The 26,899-nt window shown below is 35.8% G+C and overlaps 1 protein-coding gene across 4 annotated transcripts in view; it reads right to left on the bottom strand.

Moving 5' to 3' along the window:
* Window positions 1–815: 815 nt before the first annotated feature.
* The window catches only part of LOC754486, a 34,704-nt gene continuing 8,620 nt past the window's right edge, over window positions 816–26,899 (bottom strand). Inside the window, exons 3-25 of one of the 4 annotated variants that reach the window (XM_030989359.1) lie at window positions 26,199–26,411; window positions 24,691–24,831; window positions 23,650–23,859; window positions 21,660–21,749; window positions 21,029–21,155; window positions 20,206–20,285; window positions 19,486–19,726; window positions 18,602–18,678; window positions 18,002–18,051; window positions 17,404–17,599; window positions 16,693–16,803; window positions 15,666–15,719; window positions 13,263–13,286; window positions 12,607–12,706; window positions 11,526–11,646; window positions 10,595–10,748; window positions 9,892–10,011; window positions 8,543–8,844; window positions 7,300–7,377; window positions 5,408–5,455; window positions 3,449–3,612; window positions 2,745–2,861; window positions 816–1,374 (exon numbers count right to left, since the gene is read on the bottom strand). In XM_030989359.1, coding sequence (XP_030845219.1) covers window positions 1,109–1,374; window positions 2,745–2,861; window positions 3,449–3,612; window positions 5,408–5,455; window positions 7,300–7,377; window positions 8,543–8,844; window positions 9,892–10,011; window positions 10,595–10,748; window positions 11,526–11,646; window positions 12,607–12,706; window positions 13,263–13,286; window positions 15,666–15,719; window positions 16,693–16,803; window positions 17,404–17,599; window positions 18,002–18,051; window positions 18,602–18,678; window positions 19,486–19,726; window positions 20,206–20,285; window positions 21,029–21,155; window positions 21,660–21,749; window positions 23,650–23,859; window positions 24,691–24,831; window positions 26,199–26,411 — 3,084 coding nt within the window. In that variant the 3' untranslated portion in view covers window positions 816–1,108. The remainder of the gene's footprint in view (window positions 1,375–2,744; window positions 2,862–3,448; window positions 3,613–5,407; window positions 5,456–7,299; window positions 7,378–8,542; window positions 8,845–9,891; window positions 10,012–10,594; window positions 10,749–11,525; window positions 11,647–12,606; window positions 12,707–13,262; window positions 13,287–15,665; window positions 15,720–16,692; window positions 16,804–17,403; window positions 17,600–18,001; window positions 18,052–18,601; window positions 18,679–19,485; window positions 19,727–20,205; window positions 20,286–21,028; window positions 21,156–21,659; window positions 21,750–23,649; window positions 23,860–24,690; window positions 24,832–26,198; window positions 26,412–26,899) is intronic. The other 3 variants (XM_030989356.1, XM_030989357.1, XM_030989358.1) reach the window with 3 other exon arrangements.

The following is a 26,899-nucleotide window of genomic DNA, read 5'->3' as shown; positions in this document are numbered from 1 at the left end:
CTTACATGATTTTCTCAAGGTGATTTTCATATAAATATACACAAATGCAATTCCCATACCTGAATTTACATGTATGGAGTAAAATTTGTGATTAGCCAAGTTGATAGATGAAATACTGGTAATCACGCATTTAAAGATATTCTAAAACCTAGTATAAGTCCATGTAAAACTTTTAGAAATAATAGTTTTCAAATAAAATAAATCATTGTTACTCATCATGTTTTTCACGATTTTATGGCAAATTTTATGTAAAGCTCTTGCAGTTATCTTTAATAAGTTTGAGACATTGTACAAAACATGTCCCGTACGACATTGATACTTTTTTTTAAACCTCATTAAAAGAGAATACATGTAACATTTTCAAAATGTGACCAGGCACCACAAAAGTCGATGGTGTTATGTTTAACAAGAGTTCAATGATGGTGTATTTGGTCATGTTGAATAAATTTTAGTTTTCAGCAGTTCCTGAAAGAGTATACCTGTACTCTCTTCTAATTTCAAAATCTTGAAGCACCAAACAGTCTAGAAGTAGGATATTTGCAGTGTTTTGTAGGCCTATGTTTGTCTGATTATCAGTTTTATTGTAGTAGTTCTCATTTTTGGAGACCCTGGCTATAAGTCTCATTTCGACTTCCCATAGCTTTAAAACAGAGTAAAACACTTACAGACAGTATTCCACATAAATAATAATAAAATAATAATACAGAGTATTTGTAATGCGCCAACTCCACATGAATAATGTGTTCGAGGCGCATGGAGAAGAAAAGATATAAGTACACAAAAAAAAAAAAAAAGCACTAAATAATCGGGCGCGATAGCTCAGTTGGTAGAGTAGTGGTCTCGTAATCCGGCGCCCCGCATTCAAAACCAAGGCGATGCGTTAGTGCCCTTGTAAGGCATTCATCCTCATTACCAGGTCTATCAGAGAGGACCTAAAGCCGTCGGTCCTCTGGCTGCTTACTCACAAGCATTTATGCTTTCTTAGCAGTCAGGTAAAATAACCACCACTATATGGTACTCCCTAAATCTGTGGGCTACCTCTACACACTGAGGAGGGGGTTAAACCTGGCCTTTAATAGTAGCCTTACAAGAATACAGACCAATATGTCTAGTGCTTCATAAAAGTTCTTGGTTTGAGAGGGGGCAAGATCATGCCCTGTCCTAGCTTCATGTTACTATTACTGGCATTACCCCCTCCCTTTAACGCCCCTCGGATGGGTAACGAAGCCGAGAGGGAATGCTGACGGTTCTCTCCCCCCGGGTTCGGGGCGTTGGACCGCTGGGCCACCTGCGCGAAGAGTCCCTTGCGGTGCGACCCCCGAACCTTCTGGGTGATGGCCCGCACGAGATCTCTGGCGTGCTTCAGGCTGTGAGCTGCGAATGGAAAAGAAATTGAATGACATTGGAGATGATTTTTCCAAGATCATTTTCCACAGGTTATGCACACCTGATGACAATCTCTACGGTACTCATCGCTGCAGTGCATGTATAGAGTCATCAACTTTATCAGAGCAATAGGCCATTTTTGTAATGTAACTTAATTCATATACAGTCAAACCCTGTCTATAGCAACAGCCCAAGGGAAACACAAAAAGTGGTCTTTATAGGCAGGTGGTCTTTGTAGACAGGTTCCTTTAGTGCATGTTTCGATGGGAAACAAAAAATGGTGGTCTTTGTAGACAAGTGGTCACTAAAGCAGGTTTGACTGTACCTTTGTGAAGCACCTTCATACAAATTATTTAATTCACTTGTTACTGATTAATGTATCTCAATAGTAAGAATTCAAATTGCATACATTAGTTGTTTCTAGGTACATGTAGGACAAACATTTATGGCTTGCCATACCTTACAAGCCATAATATATGCAGTTTGCATTCTGACTATTGAAATATAATTTTTTGTAACAGGTGAATGAAGTAATTCATATCGAGGCACTTCAGTATAAATTTTGGTTACAATACGATAATGGCCTATTTAATACACTGTACCTGTGTTGGTCGAAACATATATATACATTAATGCTTACTTTTAAAACCGTTTACAGTAGAATGATATAGACACTATATAGACTTTCAAAAATCAATTTTGGCAAGAAGCCTGCAGTATACCAAAATTTGTATGAAATACTATGTTCTACATTTCAGTACTGCATGTACTAACACAAATATAGAAATAATGATATATAAGTGAAATGTGTATATCTAGTAGAATATAATAAAAGTATTAAAATCAAAGCACATCTAATGATATATAAATAGAACTGAAGTGCAAATTTCAGTTTCATTCATAATAACAACTAAATGAACCAAGTAATTGGATTACTAATACATACATATATTCAATTATGAAGTTATCCAGAACTTCATTGGCACTGACACCATTATGAATGTAAATAATGGGTGGGCATACAACTACAGTGTATATTTCATGGTTAGATTAATTTAAAAATGAGATATACAATTAACAACTAAATTATTTACACCCCTGGTAAATTAAATTTTTGTTTTCGTAACTCGATCAAGAATGAAAGGTGGACTGGTTGAATAAACAGTTCGCAAAACAGATCGAAGTTCTCCTCATGCCTCGGTTTAGGGTATATTGCATGTATGTGATTGCTGCGGTCGCGTCGTCCGTAGTCATATTATACCCGATTGGCCCTGAGTCAGGCCACGGGAAAGACACATAGTCTCGTCAGGCTACACTCCTTTTAATAACTGTGCAAGGAACAAAATGATCATGATTACCTTTTAACCTTGCCTTGACCTCATCGGTAAAGAAGCCACATTCTAACCACTCATCAAAGTCTATGATGCAGTCAAATGCTGTCAAGCCTTGGATGTTCTTATGTCTTACATTGCCTCCTGTAGATAAGGAACGGAAAAGAATATCTCAGTCCCACATATTCAAAAGAGTTGTTTCAAATGTAAGGGTAAACATACACAGGTACAACAATTAATATGCATATATACATATACTTAGCATTTTACTAATTGGCTACTTAATATGTCTTAACTCGTCTTCAGATCACATCAAGGTATTAAATACTTGTACTGATAAAGCACTGTTGCGTCACATTGTCTGTCCATGTTAAAACTACTGATAAACCACAAAGTACTCATCTGGAAGATTTTTTTATCTTCTTCAATTTCTCAGTTGGTCCACATAAGCAAAACTTTCCCAACAGAAAAATCACATAATATTAAGGACCCCAAAGTTTATACAGCACTTTTTTGACATTTATGATAGTCTTCATATAAATAAAACCATAATAAATCAAGAGGATTAGAGGAAAATTGACAATATCTCGGTCTTGTTTTATTGCAAAAGCATGGTGCTGACTGAACTGTTTTCCTCTCGGTTTGCAGTTTGAAAATTTTTATACATTGGAATGAGATGAATATCAAAATCTTACAATCTATCCCTGAAAAATTGAGATATGAATACCTACCTCCGTTTAGTAACACACTTGCTGCAAAGTAGTTGTTGGACTGGGTGGCGAAGAAGAGCGGCGTGCAATTATCCTCGTTGACTGAGTCAAGATCTGCTCCATACTCGATGAGGAGTTCTAATATATCGGTCGGACCTGTCATCCCTGCAGCATAATGGACTGGTCTGAAGGAGCAATTCAGACATGTATAACGTGAGGGGATGCAAAGGAATGTTTCACTTTGTAATAGGGGTGAATTTCACAAAGTCTAAGGGTAATGTTCTCATACTTCCTTCCTCAAAGTGGAAAATGAAATAGAGAAATACATAAACATCATTTGCATGAGACAGAACAAACATATATTATGTTTACACCCTACAAGTTGGAGGTAGATTCATGTTTCATTATTAACATTTCTGAAAGAAAGTCTACTTTATTGATCATTTAGAAATTGATTCTGGATGCCACATATTTTGTAGAAAAACTTTCTAATATCTTTGACTTTAAAGTTTGGAAAACATTACAGGAAAATTAGTCTTGTCCTTTTATCTATTTTTGTAAAAGGAGAATGTAACATAGCCTATATTCAAAAATATGTTTCTAGCACATGTATGCACATCTGGCACCATTTTCAATGCACACAGCAGTGGCAAATTGAGATATTTTTCTTGATTAACAAAATAAACAAGCATATGGCACTATATTCAATCAATAATCATGATAATCAAAGTATATTGTCATGCATTCAAGAAAGCAAACTGTTATTGTGACAAACTGAGACATGCACTTAAAGTGAAAATTAAAACGGAGCATTCCAAGGATTTTAGAAAAATATCTTGGACTTCACAGAAGATTAGTTTTGTGCTCAACAAGTTATCTCATAAAGTCTACTACTATTAACACTCTTCTTAGTAAAACACAAAAAGAATCTTGTAGGTATTAATCAATCTCAGCGTTGTCAAAGTAGAAAACAGTTGGTAAGTCTGGAGATAAAATCAGATTAAAAGTGGTTGCAACTGAGCTATAGGAACTGTTTATTTTTGGTAAACAAGGGGAAAAAAGAGAGAGAAATGAAAATCAACAGGCTTGAATTCACACTTCACACTGAAAATCATGTATCCATGCACGTTGTCAGTTGAGAAAGATAAAAAGTATACTCGTAGATGAAAAAACAAACAAGAGAGGTTAGCAAAATTAATAAATCCTTTTCAAAAAGGTCATGCAATAAAGGACATCCATGTTAATATCTGTAAAGCAAAATGTTAATAGATAATAAGTGAACACATTTCATGCTTATTATTATATGTTAACAAGAAATAAAAATCAAACAATGTTTTCATCATGCAGAGTTAATATGCAGCAGTCTTAGTCCAAAAAACAATTGCAGGTACCTGGAATAGTTCATGCTCTTGAAACGTCTGTTTGGAGCCAGAAGGACAGTAACTCATGTAATTTTACAAAGAGTTAACTCTTTCTGTCTCCAAATAGATGAAATACAGTATTATCGTGAAAAACAAAAGTGAGTAAAAAGAAGAAAGTTGTTCATGCATGTGCTGGCAACTCTGATTATTAAATCAAAATAAAGACATGCATATAGGGTGGATATCAAGACTGGCAAAAACAGATAGTACCGGATGATACCTTAGCTCCAATCTTGTGAATCAAGAACCCTGCGCAAAAGTCCCAAGACTAATTAAAGTACCACATGAAAATGATGGGTTTCCAGCAGATACTACAAACCTCCATGGGCCCTTATTCCTCTAAAATTCAAACACAACCGTCAGCTTATTAACCTTTTGTCTAAAATCAATTGAAGATAGTCTCAGGATTTCTAAGATTTAGATTTTTTTATCTTAAAATGAAGTGCTGGAGAGAATTTTGAACATTGTGATCACAAGATTGTTATTGATAAGCATCATCTGGCAAATACTGATGGAAACATAGATGAGAGAAAGATACTTTCTGCAGACCGTTTCTTACGATTTACGCTTCGCGTGTATCATCATTCCAGCTGCATAGTGTAAAGGGCTACACAGAACAGCAAAACATCAAGAAGAAAAATATAACATTCCAAAACAAATCATGACAAACAAAACAAATTGTGTAACACAACACTGTATATATAAATGTAAATATGACTTTTGAAAGAATGAAAGTAATGATTTTTTTTTTTTTCCATTAAAAAAAAAAGAAGCAACCATGCAAAGTTTATTATCTATGCAATATTAAAAAAAAGCACAGTAAACATCAAACCTTGCATCAAACAAAGAAAAAATTCTGAATTGAAAATAGACCCTGATATGTAAAAAAATTTCTCCTGGTAAGAGGATATTGCACATGTATGTTCATTGAAGGCATAATTATAGCGACATAAGAAATATCTCCCTAATATGTCAACATTACATTGATGACTGCACAGAAATATAAATAGAGATTTTCTACTTAGAAGCATGTTAAATAAAGATATCCTTTCGCTTATTCATGGAAAGATTGCACATGAAAAGCATAAACTAAAAGTGAATCTACAGTTGTTATTATTAATTAATTAACGGACACCATATTTTTATGGAAGTGGATGTTATTGTTAATTTGGCATGATCCTATTGGCTAAATTTCACCCATTTTGGGGCCTAGAATTACCTTCATAAGTTCATAGCAATTTTAGGTCCTAAAAGGGCACTAAAAATGTCATAGATAAGAATAAGAGCAATAACCATGCACTTTGAAGGCATTTGCGGTCTAAAAACAGAACTCAACTATCCCTTTAAACAAATTTAGGAAATGTTGAATAAAATTACAATTGATAAGTTGAAGTAAAAAAAAATATAAAGCTGCTTGTGCATACACTGTACTATTGCAGACCATACATATATACAAAAGCAAGGTGTGTGAGCTCCTACTAAACTTGAGTACAATTTCCAAGGCAAATGAATAATTTAGATTTGTCTTACAAAAGTTTTCAGAAGATGAACAGTCTGAAATGAATGCCAACTTGAAGTTGAAAGGAAGTTGACAGAACAATGAATAAATGAAGTCATGGATGAAATCAATTTAAAGCACAGACCCGAGTGAAATGCAATTATATTGAAGATGATGAAGATGATAATAATTAAAATAATAATGGTAATGATAACAATATTGGAGTCTTGTATAGCACTCATGTCCAGCACGTTTCCACTCCTAGCCCTCTATTATTTTTACCCCAGCATCAGGACGGCTGCCATTACATTGCTCAAGCATTTTAAGTAATAATTGCAGCCAGGTATCCATCTACCTCCCCTAGTGGCAAACATAGATTAATTTCTTGCCAAATGACATTTGTGCTGTGATGGGGAGTTGAACCCTGTACCTTGATTTACCAATATCCCCTTCCCCTAAAATTTATTTTTTATCAATATTCAAGCTTTTACACAAGTCTCATCAAAACGAAAAGTCTTAGATCAGGTTTTACACCTAATTGCACATACAATGTATACTCCTCGACCAAGAAGCAAAACATATATTATTCAAGGCCACCGTCAGTCATTGGTACCCTCCTAAAGCACAAAAATTTGCCCAAATATCACTACAAATTCCTTCACCAAATCTACAAACGTGCATGCAGCCTGACAGAAAGTCTCAAAATCACTCCCTCTTGCTTAATAGTTCATGGTAACTTTTACTGATTATATAATGACCATTCATAGTCAATATAAAAAAATATCCTTATAAGGAAACTTCACTACAAGAACTACAAATTAGCTTTCATCACTATTTCAAAGAAAAGGAAAAATGCACTGATCATATCACAAGCCCATTAACCGAGCATGAGAGTTAAGATGTTTTGTGCTTGATCGTGGCAATCAAAGTCACATATCAAAGGTGAGACTTACGTGTTTCCCCCAGCATATCTCTGGTCTAGATCAGCCCCATGCTTGAAGAGGAATCTCATGATGTCCAAACGCTGCTTACTACATCAAACAAACAGAAAAAAGCAAAAGAATCAGATCATTTCCATGCATTAAAGGTAAAGACCAGTATTGGAAACGCCCCAATTTCAAAAAATGAAATGGAAGCTCCAATCATGTGAAAGAATATGTTTTGAATATTACATGATGATAAAAATTTTAACCTACTAATTGATATATTTGGTAGATTAGTGTATCTCTCGCCTGTTGAGAGATATGAAATGCACGTGTCGCGCAAGTGTGTAGTCCCATATACATCTTTCTGTGTACAATGCTTCTAACTTTATGAAAACTTGGCCAAATTTCTTATCATTTTGATGATTCCAGAACCTTGCAGTACATCTATGCTAGATGATCAACCTTTTCTGATCGATTTCACAACGTTTCTTGCACAATGCAATAGCATGACCATAACTGGTCTGTAGCTTTAAAGGGAGCGGGTTGCCATTTTCCATGGGCAGAAGGCCAAAATTCACTACTACATCAAACAAATAGAAGGAAAAAAAAAGGATTCCTATTGTAAGAATCAGATCATGTCTACACAAGGCTACATATCAAAATGATGTCCTACCACTGCTTGCGAACTATTATTATACAGTGTCAGGAAGGATCTGAGAAATAAAGAGAAAAACACGGCTATTGTACATACAGGTACATGTATATAGGAAAATGGAATTTGAATTTGGTGAAAAAAAAGTGAGAAGTTTTGATGGGGCACCAAGTTCCTTTTAAGAGAAATTAACTAACACATTTAAAATATTAAAAATGTAAAACAAAACTATTTACAAGATAAAGTACAAAGACACAAACAAACCAGGACGTCATGATGGCAAAGGATGTTAATTATTCATCAGTTAATGGAAACAGTTTAAGCATATGTTTAACAAGATTTAAAGCCCCACTGCTCTACTTATAGCTACTTGCGCCCTCTATATAGCAAACAATGTCTAAGCGGTGATCATTGGTCCCCTATGGTCCCCCTTTTCTTATGTTAATTGAGAGCTGAATGAACAAGATAACCACCTATCAGTGACCATGCAGAGAGGTCTAATCCCTCCTGGCCAAACAAGTGCACATAGGCTTTAAGGTACCCTAACCCTAACCCTGTATCTTTGAGGAAATAACCAAGAGCACTCGTTACCCCAACAGTATAGGTCTGGCCACATACCTCTTAATCTGTTCTGTAAGTAACCTATGCACCAGGATATCTTGCTCATGCTCCTTGAAGGTAAAACCCTGATCGATCAGCCACTCCCCACATTCCAAGAAATCGTTGGCGAGGGCAAGGTGGGGCAACGATGGGGGCGACTTGGGGTCCTCGTTCTCGAGGCTCGCCCTGATGGCGCCGTCTTTCGTGGCGTCCAGGTCGAGGAGTACCTGGATGGCATCGATCCGTCCCTGCATGGCACAGCAGTGGATGGCCATCAGCTCCTTGTTGTTTCGGTGAACCAAGTTGATATTCTCAGACAACTAAAAATGAAAAAATATTATAAAAAGAAGAAAAAAAGATAAATCCATGGTGTGTGTGATTAGGTTCTTACAGACATGTATCTATCAGATATGATTATTTACGTCTGGGGGATGACCTTTAACGTCACCATCCGAAAGACGTGACTCAGTTTCAAACCGGGGTCGCCTGAGCCAGTTTGTAGGCAAAGAGACAGAGAGCTGACCAAGTGAAAGTGCCGCTAGACCAACTCACACCACATATTCCATGGAAATTTTGCAGATACACATATAGAGGCATCAATCACGCTTATCAATTTTTGGTCACTGCTGGAGAAGGAAAAATGCAAAATCATTTCACAACTGCTTTTACGGGACCGTTTCAAGGGATTCACATCAGATAGATTGTAATGTACCATGGCTTGTATTCATAAAGCCATACTAAATTACACGTAGTTTATCTATTAAAGTCAATTGATTTATAGAATGGCACCTTCCAAGCTCTAACCACTGTACCTTGGACAAGTTACCCTTATTTTCTTAAAGAATAATATATCTAAATAAAATCAGTCATGAAATTAAAATGACGCATTGATTTCACAGGGTCTGCCTCGCTATTTATAACGACTATTTATAAAAGACTGCTATTCATTAAGTCCCGCTTTATGGATAGCAGTCCTTACGAATAGTGGTCTATTTGTGAATGGCGGCCCTAATGAATAGCAAGGTGAATCGTCTATGGTTTGCCTGCTATTTATAAGGGCCGCTATTCATAAAGGATCGCTAATCATTTTGTCACAAGTTATGGATAGAGGTTAATTATTATGAATAATAAATAGCGAGCTTGACCCGATTTCACAATGACATGGCTTTAGTTTATAAGTTACAAAATTTATTTGAAGTCATTCATTTAAAAATTTAATTTAATTTTCAATAAATGATGAGGTTGACATTTAGGTGATCCACATATCAGTGGACTAATCATGCCCACTCAGTCAAGGCTTCAATTTTGACTAAAGTTAGTTAGTTAGTTCTTTAATGAGTACTATCCTAAGTTGTGTTTCCACTCACAAATTGTTGAATGCAGTCCATCTGTGTTGGTTGTCCTCCTTCCCCATAGCACTTAACATGGAGAGGTGTGTTCCCTTCGCCATCGATAGCGTTCAGCAAAGCACCGTTTTCAAGCAGCAACTATCCATAGAAATTAATAAAAGATCAGTGATTTCATTCAATAATTATTTCTCTACTCTGTACATGAATGTAAAATCATGTAAAATAGTGGCCATTGCTACATTTTAATTTTTTTACTGCAGTTTTAAAATCACCATCAGACAATTTGTAAAGTTTATATAGTAAGCTATCCATCTTCCAAGATGCTTCCCACATTTGGTGACAGCTAGCGCATTCACAACTGCTGATATCCCAAACTGTGGAATCCACGACCCAAATTTTCTGCAACCAGCAATCTCTCAATGTCTTCCAAATAAACTTCTCAATATTTATTTACAGTTGGTCTAATTCACCAAACAGGTTTGAAATTTAACACACAGTCTGATCCATGGTTCATACCTCCCCCCTGAACTCAAACGAGCATAAATAAACTTATAGAAGCGTATGAATTAGTGCCTGGTCATTGGATGAGGACATGCACTACGGTTTAATATAGAGATTCAAACCATAGGTTATATAACACAAACCACTTTCAGAATTTGGCCCAAAGAAAATTTGCTTTACAATCTTAAGATTGTTATACTTGGGAAGATTCAATATTTACCCTGATGGTAGGTTTATCCTTAGCCCTGTGTAGAGGTGTAGCTCCCTTGTAGTCCCGCAGGTTCACATCCACGCGTTCTTTCAGCAGAACCTTAAGAACAGCCACAACACCAAAGTAGGATGCAGTGTGGATCAATGTGCTCCCGTTGATGCATCTAAAATCAACAAAGTAATGTAGTTTAATTTTTAGACCTCACTTGTGTCCGATCAACCTTGGGGTAAATATGAGGTATTCCATTTACTCTTAAAGCCCGTCTGCACTAGTTTAACCAGGAGGGATTAGACCTCCCTACAAGGTCACAGACAAGTTGTTATCTCATCAAATCAGCTCTCATTTAACATAAGAAAAAGGGAATCATGGTGGACCAACAGGTACCGCTTAGGCATTGTTGGATATATAGAGGGCGCAAGTAGCTACAAGAAGTGCAGTCCCGCTTAAACAACTCACTTCCATATGTGTGAAAATTTACGAGTTTAGCGTATGATTCAGATTCATGATGTTTCACATAAAAAAATAATTGAGTCACATACAACACAGATATTTCCGCACTTTGCGAAAATTTCTCACTGCAAAAAAAAGTAAATCTTTAAAATTTGCAATTTTTTACTCTTCACATGTCTCTTTGAAAGTGTCATTTTCATCTCATGACCAAAATAACTCGGTGTCTTCATTTTGTTACAAAATTGTTTGAACTTAGAGATGAAGCATGATAATATGTCATTCACTTGAAACATAACGTTGATTTTTTTTGTAATGGAGAGCGTGGTCTAATTTAGATGTGGACGTGTCGTATAAATACACAATGTTATAGGCCTTTGCCTTTAATGAATCAGTGAACAAAGTAATAGGCCATGATTATAGCTTAGGCTGCTGTCGAAAATACGCCATATGCCATAGAATCTGTGGCAGCACTGATACATGTATAGAGTACCTGCTTCGTAGACTGGCAAACTTCTGGACTCCTGCAAAGTGATCCTCTACGAGTCGTCTCAAGTGTGCAACATCACCCCTCATCAACCGCGGAATGCAGCTCTGAAGATGATCGTAATAACCTGGAAGATAATAATAATAATAATAGCTAGTTCTTATATCGCGCTTTTCAGGACCGAAGGCCCTCTAAAAGCGCTTTACAGATATAAATATTATTACCCTGGTCATCGGATTCAGGCTTACCGGCACACAATGTATGCACATTCTCCACTCCCTGGGGAGCATTCCAGCCAGGTGTCAATTTTAAAAACGCACACTTGCTAATCTAAGCACATTAGCTTTCGCATCCTACCAGGTACCCATTTAACACCTGGGTGGGGATAAATATTAATCATATTACAATCATGCAATAGTACATATCCCACCGTTGCCACCATGATGTGTTTGAGGGTCTTAGTAATAGTAAATAACTGGGGATAATATAGAGTCGGCGGACTGTTTTTTTATGGTAGACATGTTATCTATTCAAATAAAACCTACAAAGTGAGCATTTGATTTGTTGTAACGCCACTTTTTTAATTCAATTCAATTCTCATTTATTTCATTCTCGGTTAAAGTGACTTGGTAACATTGTTGAAGGTTGATGAAAAAATTGCTTAATTTTTGTATAAAATGTTACTTACTATATTCCTTCTACTGTAATAACCCTCTGACATGCAAAAAATCCTGAAAAAATTCTCATACCCTTTGTAAATGTGGTGCCTTTTTGTTTGTTTTATCTCAAGAATGAAAGGTGGACTGGTTTAATAAGGGCCTAGGTTGAATACTTGAATAAGCTTATATGTCACGTTCTCAATAAATATAAATCAAGACAAATCAATTTTTCACATACTTATTTAGTTGTTAACTGTATCTACTATCACCGTCTACGATCACGAGAACCGGACGTACATACGGACGGACGGACAACCCGAAAACATAGGTGCTTTGAGGTTGTCTTCAAGTTCAAGTAACATGTACCTGTGCTAGATATTGTTCAGGTTAAGGATGAAAAGCTAGTGAATTATTCCCCCAGAACTTACCTACTAACTCTGTCCTCTGTTCGTCATTCTTAGAGATATCAAACGCTGTCTTTCCCAACTTGTTCTTCATCCAGATATTTGCTCCCCACTCAAGCAAAAGCTGGAGACCAAAAAAAAAGAAATACTAAATGTGTCATTATTCTTTTTTCATCAGATATTTTTGCAGCTACAGGGGCAAATTGAGGTTGGGAGGCAAAGGTAGTTCTTCATGTGACTCAAGATTGGGTTCCTTGGTGCCTCCAGGACACCTAGTCAAGTATGCAGTCTTGGATGAATGTGTGTTAAGGTCTGGTCTGAATGACTACAGTTATTTTGTGTAAAGATTAATACATGTACCTTTAAAAAATATTTTCCACACGGTATCTTGTAAGAGACTGTATTTTTGGATATCTTCTTCTTTTCACTTTATATAATAAGTGTAGAAAAGAAAATCACACAGTAAAACACAATTTAGGTACTATATAGGTTCAGACAATTAATGATAACAATGATTAAATCATGACATCAACGAAAGGCTTATACTTTGAGAGATTGTGAGGGTATATCACACTTATTTTGATAATATTTAACTTGTCATGTTGATTCGTGCAATGCTCGTTAGATCATGGGATTATATTCCACTCAAGGGTTTGCAATATAACATAATTTTGACTCACCTGAGCAGTGTTCCCATGGGAATTCTAAAACACACACAAAAACAAAACAAAATTATAAATTAATTAATAATTACATCAACTGATAGACCATGTACATGTACACTGTAATTAGCTCTCTTTAATACTATGATTACAAGACTAATGCATCCTTGCAAATTTAGACAGCAACAATTTTTAACTCTTGAAAACCAGTTGAAAACCAGGAAGGCATTTACGACAATTGACATGTTTGTGTATGGGTGTATTGAAGAATACAGTAGCAGTCATCATCATTTTGGCTCTTAACAGAGATACATGTATATGGATGCATATATTCAAAATATGAACATGAATATGTATGTATCACTCCTTGTCGTGGACATGATAATGAGGTGGGAAGAAATACTAGGAGAAATTAAAATTTAAGAACAGCCATAGTTATATAATTATATAACAACCGCTCTTTGTTTAATATGGATATGATGATGAGGTGGGAAGAATTACTAGGAGAAATTAAGACTTAAGACCATAATTAGGTAACAATCCAGCTTTTTCTGACCTAAAGTTAGGCAGCTTTCTGGAAGACGGCCTGCTGAGCAGAGTAAATGTAGCATGGATTGTGCACACAACATGTGCAGAAAAGCCGAAGTAATAGCAAACTTATCTGCAATTTAAATCATTATTATTGTTATTCTGAGAAATTGTTAGTGTTCCTATTACCAGCTGACACATAAACCCCCTAGTAGAAGATCTCAATGCAGATCTCTCTGGTATATTAAACCAACCTGCCATACCAAAACAAATTTCCAGCTCTATAATGAATTGACTTAATTCCACATTCAGCGATCACCCAACAATTCACATCATAATATTATTGTAGCCCTTTTTCAACCTCCTTTAGTTCTCTGTTCAGTCACCTTTGAAAGAAGTTGTTTAAAAAAAAATAACATTACCATTTGAAGCAAAGCGAGAAGCTGGACACACATACAAATAATATGAATTTGCATTTCTGAATATTTGATGTACTTGTACTTTACCAAGAGCCGTATCGTTAAATTGATTAAATCTTCTATTGTAGTGGCTATTTTGATATTATTGTACCCCACAAAAATGTCTTTTGAAGCAAAGCATGCTGTCATAAAAAAATTAAAGGATTTACAATATAACATACATCGGTATTTCAGGTTTGAAAGAAAATGTAAGGGAAAAAAAAACCTCATTTAAAAATTCAAATCAGGTTAAAATATAGAAAAATGCTTGATAAAATTTAAAGTGAACATGAATCCAAAGCAAAGTTCCTTCTTTTAGTAAAAATGAAGCACCGCCATTGAATGGACCTTACAATACAACATATATCTGTATTTCAGGTTTGAAAGAAAATGTAGGAGAAATAAAAATTAAAAAAACCCTCATTTAAAAATTCAAATTAGGTTAAAATATAGAAATTGCTTAATAAAATATCAAGCAAACATTAATGCAAAGCAAAGTTCCTTCTTTTAGTACAAGTGAAGCACCGCCATTGAATGATTGAAATTAGGATAAAATATAGAAAAATGCTTAATCAAGCAAACATTATTATGCAAAGCAAAGTTCATTCCTTTATCAGAAATGATTCACCGCCATTGAATTATCACGCCTAGAAATCTTACCTGTTTACGTCTAGGTGGAGTAAATGGCTAACAATTAAGATATGCATTAGGAAAATAAAAGTGTATTTAATTCATTTGATCTCTTCAACCACATTTGACTTTTTGTTATAGTGAAACTCATTCGTCAACAGAATTCCTTTTCACATATTCATTGCCATACTTAAAAAATAATTGAATCTGATAATACACCCTGCATAAAAAAAAATACCCTTGTTTAGGATTAAAGTGCTTCAATAATGTTTCACTTGCTGTTACACTTGTCTCATAATGCTGCTATTAAATTGTCATAACAACTTGTTAATCATTATACTTTCATACAAGTGGGTTATCCACATGGAGCTATATGTTTTCGTACATTAATAGAAATGTGAAGTGAATATTAAGATTAGTAATAAGATGAGGTACGAATGATTATATTGGACAATTATGACAAAATAAAGATATTGCATGAGTGATTTCTTCAAATAAATGCAACTTGTCTTTCATAAAACATTGTTATATTCTTTCTCATGTAAAGTCAATTCAAATGGATATCAAAATTTAAAATGATTTATTATATTATATGCTATTTTATGTGATGTTAGCTCTAATGAATTGTGAAATTGTGAACATGCATAAATAAATAAATAAAAAAGTGAAATAAATAAAATAAAATAAATGACCCCTATATCATCAAATTGGCAACTATCATGGCATGAGAGGTAGTGTAACAGACATGTAATTTCAGGTCATGTAATTTCAGGTGGCTGACTTGAAAAATGAAATTGATTCTTACCTTGCCTTCTTGCGCAAACGAGTTCTTTCCGGAGCCGTCACTGATACGAAACATCTGGAGATTGAGAAATTAAAAAAAGCATAAATTGCATCACTCAGATAGGATGTAAAATGATTGTATTTTGTACACAATAAATGCATTTCATGCATGATAAAGAAAGAAAAGTACTTTTATTGAAGAGTTTGGTGAAACATGTGTGAAGGCGGCATACATGCACATTTGACACTAAAATGTCTGTGGACAACGACACTTCTTTATTAATTTTTCAACAGAACCATTACCCAAACAAACAAACTGTTCTTTCATTCAAATCCCTCATTGCAGTTAACACAAAATAAAATTGGTCTGATGAGATACCTAGGGGTAGGGTTGATGTGAAAGTATGACCACAGTAATAATACTTTAGTTTGATAACACAGTGTCTTTAAACTAAGAGAATATGTATACTGCACAGTCTACTGCAGACCATAGGCTCTGTACTTAAGCTGCTCTTTGACATAGCCAGAGATTGACAGATATAGACTTGGCTCAATGATGATTGGAGATCTTGTTGAAACTTTTTTTCTGTCTCTCATTTTGTCATCGCACTATCTCTCTCTCACTCTTTCATTGCTCTCTCCTTTCTCTCATATGCTGATCGTTCTCTCTCTTCGTCTCCATCTCTATTTCTCTCTCTTCTCCCTCCTTCAGTGTTGCATAACAGCATCTGTAGGATGATTCACCTTACAATATGTACTGACTTGAACTATGTAATGCTTTCAAATTGGTAAGATTATATGTATATTTTTGTAAAATCAAATGCGTGTTTACCATTTTATTGTGAATCGATATGTAATTCAGCTTTCGGGCTGCTATGCATCGTTTCTAATAAACCATTTTCAATTCAATTCAATTGTGTTTATAAGTCAAATTAGAGTCTGTGCCTGCAGACTAGCAGTCATTGCCACAAAGTGATTTTTTCTTTCTTCATATTACAACAAAGATAAAATAAAAAACAGATAAGAAAGAAATAAACAAGAATATTAACCTGGCTGATGCCCTTGTGAAGTCCCTCTACTGCTCCAAAGAATGGCGAAGCACCACTAACATTTCTAGCGTCCAGTTTAGCTCCATTCTCCAGCAGAAACAAGGCAATATCCTGCAAAAAGAGATAATTAAACTTACTGTAAAGCCTGGTAATTTCACATACATAAAGTTTCAAGGCTGCTAAATAATCTAATGATAATACTTCCCTGTAAAAATTAAAACTATGAATGAATAAATAAGTACTGGTAAACATGTTTATGTTGAGGCCTAGGCTAGGGTTAGGGTTAGGGTAAGCATTAGGGTAAAGGTTAGGGATAGGGTTTGGTTGCAGGTTCCGAGTTAAAAGAAAGAAACGAGTCCATGTTAGAAACAATTACAAGAGTGTCATGGTCAAATGGTTTAAGGCGCTTGACTGGAGATGCGAAGGTTGAGGGTTCGAATTCCGACACAGCACTTACTGTATATCCTTTGGCAAGATATTAACCTGCACTTGCTACTCTCCACCCAGGTGTTAAATGGGTACCCAGTAGGATGCAACCGTCACTGTTGGTCAAAAAGTTTTTTAGCGTCAAGTAACGCTTGGCTGGAATGCTCCCCAGGAAGTGGAGATTGTGCACACATTGTGAGCGGACAAGTATTGAATTTCTCATGAAGTATTTCGCACCAGAGCCTTTGTCATAGAACCAAAGAATAACACCCCCTTTCTACTCACATAATGGCCATTCCTGGCAGCCATGTGCAGGCCCATGTTGCCCGTCTTCTTCTCCCGAGCGTTGATGAAATTGGGTTTTTTCTCTTGGAAGAAGACAATGAGCTTGTAGACGGTGTCGTACTCCCCGACCTTACAAGCCTTGAAGAACAGGTTCTCCCATTGTAAGTAGTTACCAGGAAACACTTGGTATAGGAAGCTAGACAAAAAGATTGCAAGAAAATACCCTTAAAGAATTTTTTTTACATTAAAAAAAAAAAAACGTTTTAGCCCTCCATAGGCTATTTTATTGAGTCAAACAAAACATTTTACGAATCAATGAAATGAAATCTTTCTCTAACTCAAATAAAACAAAATACTTTAACATTTCTTTCCTTGTTGTTCATACAAACAAACATTCAAGTGACTGCAATTTAATAATAAATTTGATATAAATACGAGATATAGAATGAATATATCAAATTGCCGATGTGAGATGTTAGTGTAGGATACTTTACAGGAGAGAATGGGCAATTTGCCATTAACAATCGTATGAAATACGATAAAATCGTACACGTTTGCGGGTCTGTATAGCCAATTAATAATGAAACAATGTACTTACATGCTACCTGCTTTGAGAAGTTTGTTCTTTGAGGGGCTCTCAACATAGATCTAGTCAAGAGAAAAATACACAAAATATAATCAGCTGCTACTCAAGAGCTAAAACATAGAAATCATCATCATGGTAAGATTGTTGCATTAGGAGTGTACACAACAAGAAAAAGAATTGTTTAACTAGGGAAGACGTTTTCCTGCCGAATAGTTCGTTTTTTATTGCTGACGTCTCAAATAGTTCACCTTTTCCCGGGAAATAGTGAACTATAAGTTCCCCCCCCCCAGAACTGGCAACTCGCAACGCAAAGGGGTGAAAAAGTAGCTGCTCCCCCTGAGCCTGTAGCCATGCACCCCATGGCACGCCACGGGCAGCCTAAGGGTGCGCTCAACAAGCAGCCGATCCGAAAAACAGTGGTATATTGTCAGTTTGGAACTACAAGGGCAATAAGTCTGAATGTGTTAAGGAACTTGAGTTAACGCTCAAAAGAGACAATGGCCCAAATTCACAAAAGAGGTTTAAATCTTCATGGTTTAAATTTAAACCTCCTTTGTGAATTCGGGACAATATGTTTGATTTCACAGGTTTTATACCTTGACAACATCTTACCTCATACTGGGGGTAGTTTGAAGGGTTAAGTTCAGACGGCTCGTAGAGGGACATTCCCAAAATCTTACGGACATTGACTGATGGTAAGAAAGACAAAGAAAAATCAGAACATATTCAGCAAATTGAACAGAAGGATTCACACTGCCTTGAAACAAAAGAATAGCAACCCCAACAAAATTACTTGACAAAATATCTGCCATTTCTTATAATGAAGATTGAGAGTATTTTACTTGAAACCAAGTATACGTTCAATATTTTCTAAATGTTTAAGAGTAGTTTTATTGATGAGTAAACTAGTACATTATATCTTCCTCGTCTATAAAAATATGTTATTATTATGTATAAGAATTGTTTTTAATAAATACTTTAAAAAGATAAAAGAAAAAAAAAGAGGGGAAAAAGAAGAGTAACCCCCTTCATACCATGGGCAGAATATCCCATCCAATAATATGATTGTCTATTGTTCAACCATATACCATATGTTTTGGTAAAAACTACATCCTCTACTTCTTCTTCCTGAAGTAGAAATAGGTGTATACATGATATAAAGTCAATTCACACAGGAGATAGTTTAACCTGAATTCAACAATGATAGAGAAAATCCAACCCTAAGTTAACTCTCAAAAGTGTATTTGGGCCAAGCATCCAGAATCTTAGTGGCACGAAAAGAGCTAAGGAAATGTACACTGTAAAAAAAAAGAGGAAACCTGTTGGTGTGGTATACTGCATATCCCAATCAGTCAGATTGTGAGGGGAGACTTATGGATTATTACAACAATAAACTTTCATTTTCCCTTCAGGCACAGTTTGAGAAAAATAGTTTCTGTTTTTAACACGATGGGGTATTAAAAGAATGATGCTCAGAAGAGGCAGTGGAAACTCACTTTTACTTGGCCCCTTGCCATGGGTGAAGTCATCGATGAAGTCACCCGTCTCTGCATCTTTGAGTACGATACGGCGGTCAGTGGTGACCGTCTCTCGGGTCTTGCCGAGGTAAAACCCTGACCCCTGGGTCAAGGTCAGGTTGATGGCAAGAGAGATACAGAGGTCATTCATACTGACCGCCCTCGGGAGAGTCATGAGGTCGAATCGGTCGGTCATCTTCTTAGAGATGACTTCACGAGTCTGAAAGAGAAAAAGAAAATCAATGTCGCCAAGTTGATTAGAAGTTTGAATAGACAGGTAGGTCATAAAACAGAATGACAGAAGATAAATTGACATCATCATTAAATAGAAATTATGTTGATGTCACAACTTCACTTTATTATCATTTTTAGATTTATTTATAACATGTATACTTACGGTACCATACTCTATTTTTATTCTACTTTGCTTGAATAAAGAAATGATATCAACCATATTTGCATACCAAAACAAAAACAAAGAAATACATTTAATCATCTAATCAGAAAAGAAGCTTAACAATTTTGGATGTCGTAAAAATCATTTCTGCGAAATGACAAGATTTGTTCTGTTTTTAAATTGTTTGCTTAATTGTTTTGCATATTTCATATCATTGTACTCTGTTTCTTGTATTATTGTAATGCTGGTTGGAAGCATATTTCCACATCGTGGACAAAATAAATAAACATCATTTTTCTTACCTCAGTTTGTACAGTTTCTATGTGTTTCCACCATTGTCTGCATGCTTCCACGTCAAACTTACTCTCTATCAACACTCTCTCTATTGAAGGAAAGAAAACAGAAATATTGATGGCTATCAAAGAGCAATTTTAAAGGGATTGGGTATCTTTGCCTCAGATTCGAAACAAAATCCTGGATTAAGCTCATGCTGCAATCATAATTATAAACCTTTAGGTCAGTCAGGAAGCGCACTTTTACAAATCGTAAATCTAAATTTCATTTTTCATTTTCCTTACAGTTTTTATAACACTACAATCTATTGGGGAAAATGAGTATGGTAAAACTGGTCACTCAAAGATTTTCAATTTTGTTACGGCACCAATATTACACCATATTGCAGACACTGCTAACACGTAGGGTCATGCATCTCAGATTTCACATTGTTAAACGATGCCTTTAATATTTCAGTAGAGAAAGTACAATTTGTGGTATGTGCTACACAAGAACTACATAACATTATAATTATGGTACTACTATTAGTAGTATTAGTATCACTATGATTATCATACAGCGGGCAGAGCTGAGGATTGAAATGGGTGATACAAATGTTCCAAAATTGTTTTTTTAGTTTCTGATGTTACATTAAACTCTATTATCAAATAAACATTTACTTTACTGGTATTATAGAGACTTGTTGCTGAGCTAGCCCCATGAGTGTCCCTGGATGGTGTGTGCGCTCTATAAGTTTACACTATTATCGTTAACTATGATAAGTAATGTACATGTATGCAGAAGAAAAACAAAACCAATTGTTGCACCACGTACTCTACACATAATTCTAACCTTGGTTGCAGTCTTCTAATGTCTCTTTGAGCATCTTGCGTTTCTTAATCAGCTCAACGTCTTCAAGAATCTCAGGAAGGTTGTCAAGGTCATGGTGTGCTGCCCTCGTCTGATGCTCCAACTCAATCTATCAAAAGGAAATTGAGCAATAATAGGTGACATGGGGGTTGTTTCACAAAGATCCTAAGTCGACCTTATCTCAAAGTTGGACTTAGCAATTATGGAAAGCCGTTAGCATCTTTGAAATATTTTGTAAGAGTTATTTTAAAAGGCATAAAATGTTGATTCAAATCATTTATATTTTCTATCATTAAGGAAATTTCAAGGGGGGATGAGAGCCTTTGTTCATGCAAGGCCTTTGCTGTGGAATGCTTTCCCTCCAGAGATTGGCACTAGCAGATCACCGTTTCAAATAATCTTAAAGTGTATGTTCTTCTGCATTTTTGTTCCTTTGTATATAATGCAGATGCTTATATGCGATCTCTTTTATTGCTTATTTCACAAGTGTGCCTTGAGCATTTGATTGTGAGTGGATTCTGTACCTTAAGTCTCATATATCATTATTATCATAATATTTAATTCAATATTGGTGCCTTGTACATGTATTTGAATGAGAGTAAGTCTTCCATACCAGTCTGTTGATGACACCCTTGGCCTGTCTGATCTTGAAGCCACACATGAAGTAGACACCCATAGCACAGCACACAGCCATCGGATCAGCCTGTAAACAAGACAAGGTACATGATCGCATGAAACATTCAAAGGGGTATGTGGTGTTTCAATATCGTTTTAGTACATTTAAGTGTCTCAAAACAGAAGATGGTTCACACAGCCCATGTGTATTGTAAGAGAGTAATTTATTACCAGTGAGGCTGTGAGGTTGTATGCTGCCCTCTATTGATATCAACATTATAAGTATTTCTTTTTCTAAATCTCATAAACCATATTGTCACATCCTCTCCTCTTTGAGCTTTGTATTGGAGAATGTATCAACCAGGAAACAATAAAGATCTGAGATAAACTGTCCAAATTGCAAGTTTTCGAGACTTTCACAAATTTGTAGCTGCACAATAAAAATATTTATTACAAAATTCAGAGTCCATTGGAGTTCAAGGGAAAAAACTATTAACATGTTTGAATGTCGCGTTAAAACTCACTCCCTGGTTTGAGTCACCAGTCATTTTGATTGTGAGGGTTCAAATCCCACCGCTGCCACCATCAATATCTTTTGTTTGTGACACTTAAATGCTACTAAATTGATATTGAAACAAATGGAAATAGGGACTAATTGTACACAGGGTTGGGGTGGGGTCAGGATTAGCAGTACCGTAATTAACGTTGTATAAACCGCCCTCGCGTATTAACCACACCCCTCTTTTTCACCCTAAAAAAAAAAATTTTAAAAATTGCAGACTTAAAAAACAGTAGAGGACCTATGATAGAACCTTGTGGTACGCCATGTAATAGAAGAAAAATTGGAGGAATTTTTATGATCAACTACATATTGAAATCTATCAGAAAGATTACTTTCAAACCAAGATGACAGACAAATTTGAGTGTTGTTCTAGTTTCAGAGTGGTGAGTCAACACACCGATTACTGAGCTGGCAGACCTTGCCAGGCATAGCACCAGGTGGAGGGGCATAAATCGAAACCTTAATTATTATTTTTTGGTGTACCGTGTATAAACCGCACCCCCGACTTTGAATTTTTTTCGGCAGCAAAAAGGTGAGGTTAATACACTGTTAATTATGGTACTTAATGAACTGAATTGAATTGACTTCAAGATGGAGTCCAACCTATAAAGAGCAGAAAAGGAAAAGAAACAGATTAGTGAAAGTTTGAGTAAAATCTGATTAAAAATAAGAGGGTTGTAAAGTTTTTATGTTGCTAACAACAAAAAACTCTAGGGGGAATAGTATCTTTGTTCTCCCCACATAATTCATTGAACTTTTACTCTCACCTCTTAAAGATCTGTGGAAACTATTATTATCTCAAATATCCACAACATTTCAATTCTCTTTTATTGAGGCAGCGCTCATTAGTTAAATTTGCTCAAGCGTGGGTATATAGTCGTTCGTGAGGTAGGCAACTTGGTGATCACTCCATAACATTACAAAATGCAAAACCCTCAATCTTTTTAAAATTAAATTCAAACAATTTCTGTTAAATAAGTATAATAATCAGTATTACGAATAGCATGGACAAGTTTGACACTTTTTTAACTCTATTTGTACATGACAGTATGTTTTAGTTTTTTTTTTTGTTGTTGTTCTGTTCTTTTGTTCATGTTTCTTTTTTTCCTGTATGTATGTGTTTTTGGGGTAGGCTTTCATATAAGGAACCCCTCCTTTCTGCCTATCCCAAATACTCTCATAAATTGCCATTGTTATTTGTTATCACTATCTTGTTCTTTTATCATTCCATTCTGTATTTGTATGTTTTAAATGTTTTTATGAAGAGTGTTAAATAAACTTTGAATTTGAATTTGAATTTGAGTTTGAATGACACCAAACCAACAAACCAACAGGTATTACGCTCCTGAGCGTACGTAGGTGTGCTACCCTCTATATAACCACGCATGAGCAACTTTAACATCTCTCATCAAACTCCTCTTCTCACCTCTAGAAGGTCCGAGGAATCTATCGGAGTACTGATGCGGATCATCTTCTCAAACGTCTTGAGAGCAAGGTTGATGGTCCAGCGGTCGTTCAGCAGAACCTCGGTGGTGAACGTACCAGGGACGAAGGAATTCACCAGTTCGCAAAGGACTCGACTGTCAACCAGATCATCTAGGCCTTCCACGTTGAGCTTTCTACCCTCTCTCGTGCTCTATAGGAATACACATCAATCAGAGAAAAAAAATACACATAGAGAACGTAAACAACTAACAGTTGGATATATTTTTCATCAAACTGGAAATTCAATGCACATACTGTATGTATTTTTGCTCACTTGGTCTGATGGTAGCAATGTTTTATTCAAAAGCACAACTCATCAAAAACCAGTCCATGTGATTTGTATTTAAATAATGATGTGCACATAATCTGTACATATCTTAGAGTGATTGCAGGCCACTACAGCAAGAACCAATGAGACCGACAGCCCGATAGACTGACATCCTACGAGACTAAGTACCCACATGATAACTATATCAATCTTTCCTTCATCGATACCTTTGAATGTCAGTCTTGTGGACCTTTAAAAACTTTCTTATTTTCTATACATGTATACTAATCTAATGTCCATGTACATTTATCTTCTTTCTTTTGTGAATCTTCCATATAAGCTGTATGTTTGACCACTTGGATGACCCATTTTACTAAGTTAAAGTTCTGTTTGTCTTAAATCCAAACGTTGTCTCAGGGAGGACTTTCCCTTTGACAAACAAAGAACTTAAAGCAGGACTGTACTACTTGTAGCTACTTTCGCCCTCTATATAGCAAACAATGCCTAAGCGGTTCCCGTTGTTCCCCCATGATCCCCTTTTTCTAATGTTAATTGAGAGCTGATTTGATGAGATAACTACCTGTCAGTGACCATGCAGGGAGGTCTAATCCCTCCTGGCCAAACTAGTGCAGATAGGCTTTATATCCAAAAGTTGTCTCAGGGAGGACTTTCCCTTTAAAAAAAAAAAAAGAACTTATAACTAAATGAACTTACATTCAGCATGGTCGTGACCATTTCCAAGATGCACTCCTCTGGGTCCGGTCGATGTTGGGACTTTTTCTTGAACTTCCTGCAGAAATCTTCTCCTGGAAAGCGGATGTGTTTGATCTCGGGAGGAGGAGGACTTTCAGGTTCCTGTCGTTGGGAGGTGAACGTTTGTGATAAAGGGTCTAGAAACAAAGACTTGTGCTATATGACCGAGACCAATGAGTTGTTAATGTTTTGTTCCTTTTTTCAGTTGTAACCAAATCACCACGAGGAAGAAATTGACAGGAAATAAGAGAGCCTTGATACTGAAACCAATAATAAGCCTATCAACATAAGATCTGTCAAGAATTTTATTACAGCATATGATAGCCAGGTTAGTTCAGCATGAAAGAAACGTAGAAACCCTCTAAAATGATTTGTTTCCATGGAGTAGATGAGCAATAAGGCAGGAAAAAATAACAGACTTGTAAAAGCCAATACACACCTTAGATGATCAAAGGCTTGTTATAAATATGGTCAAGTACAAGTTTTGTCCAATTCGTTACAAAACTAAATATTTAAATCAATGTGCAAGTCCTACTAGAACGTTGAGGCAACCAAATATCATTTAAAATTATATTTTTGATGCAAAATAATGTTTAAAATACCCAGATATTTGGTAAAGTATGAAACACAAAATGCCTCAGATTTGCCCAAGCATAAGTTTTGAAGTAATAATGAATACTGGTAATGAGATTTAAATTGTCAAAGCTCCCACTTTCAACAAAATATATGTTTAAATAAAGAAAGACATGCATATTGAATTGTCAAAAATACAAATAAACTTAATGGAAAATAATGAAAGCATGGAATGCAAATAATAAGCCAGAAGAGATGCAGAGAGACTACAAGGTCGATCTGGCCAAGTAGATAAAACATCTCGTCCAACATTTGGCTATTTCAGTTTGCTTTTCAAGGCACACAATTTTCTGTGATTTCTCATGAATTTATTTACATTTAGTAGATCATACAAACATAAAGTGCCATGACAGGAATTGAAAATGATAGCAAGCCATTTTTCATTTAAAATTAAAGATAACGTTGAGTTCTGGTAACGCAATTGAAATGGTGTGGACTCGTTCAGAAAAAATTGATCATGTAGCATATTAAGTACTGGTGTGTATTGCAAGGTTCTGGAATGATCAAAATGATAAGAAATTTGGCCCAGTCTTGGTAAAAGTAGCAAGCACTGTACAGAGAAAGATGTATATGGGACTACACATAACATGTGGCATATGAATGAGGTCCTCTTTTTTAACCTGTTACATGTTACATTTAGAATATCAAGGCATTTGAAGAGCCATGCTTTTCAGGGAACAATTTTTCTCTGATGTTCTTCCACACTTGTATATAACAATGAAATTGCTCACTATTTGTTTTTCACCTCTTCCCAGAACTCAACCTTCTCTTTAAGTGACAGAATTCAAAACAACCTTTAAAGTGCAAATTAAAGCAAATCAACATGTGAAACTTACCCCAAATGATCTCACTGAGCCAGCAGAGCTCGGGGTGTAGGGAGGAAGGGTAGGGGTAGGGGAAGGGGGAAGGGTAGGGGTAGGGGATGGGGGAAGGGTAGGGGTAAGGGAAGAGGGAAGGGTAGTGGTAGGGGAAGGGGGAAGGTTAGGGGAAGGGGTAGGGGTAGTGGGTGCAGTGGAGAGCAGGGATTCGGGAGGGGTTTCAAACGGGTTCTGCTCACATTAGGCAATGATAAGGGTGATGGGAAAAAGAAATCATGTGTGAAGTGAACACAGCAAGCAAAATAAAAGCAAGGTTAAACATGATTAAGACACGATTTACAGTACATAATGTACATGCTAAGCAATGACAAGCAACAGTACATAAAACTGGCAACATAGAAGCTTTATAGATTTTTCTACAATATACACAAAAATAAGTAAAAATAAATGGCTCTAAGGGGCACAATGATACTTATAAAATACATTGGGAGAAAGATTGAAGCCAAAATGTTATAATATGATGTAATATGCAAAGAGAGAAAGGCAAATAAGTTAGCATTTTGCTGTGATGGAAGGCATAAAGCAACAGAACATACCTATACATGTATATATCTTTTTGTTAAAGAATAGTTTTAAACATATATACATACAGTAATACAATTTTACATTTGTACAAGTGCAAAAATTAAATCACAGCAAAGCACATAAAACCACTTACA

This window comes from Strongylocentrotus purpuratus, unplaced genomic scaffold (genome assembly GCF_000002235.5).
Source record: "Strongylocentrotus purpuratus isolate Spur 01 unplaced genomic scaffold, Spur_5.0 spur5_scaffold_18, whole genome shotgun sequence".
NCBI classification, from domain to species: domain Eukaryota; kingdom Metazoa; phylum Echinodermata; class Echinoidea; order Camarodonta; family Strongylocentrotidae; genus Strongylocentrotus; species Strongylocentrotus purpuratus.
This window is presented reverse-complemented; position numbering and strand designations above follow the sequence as displayed.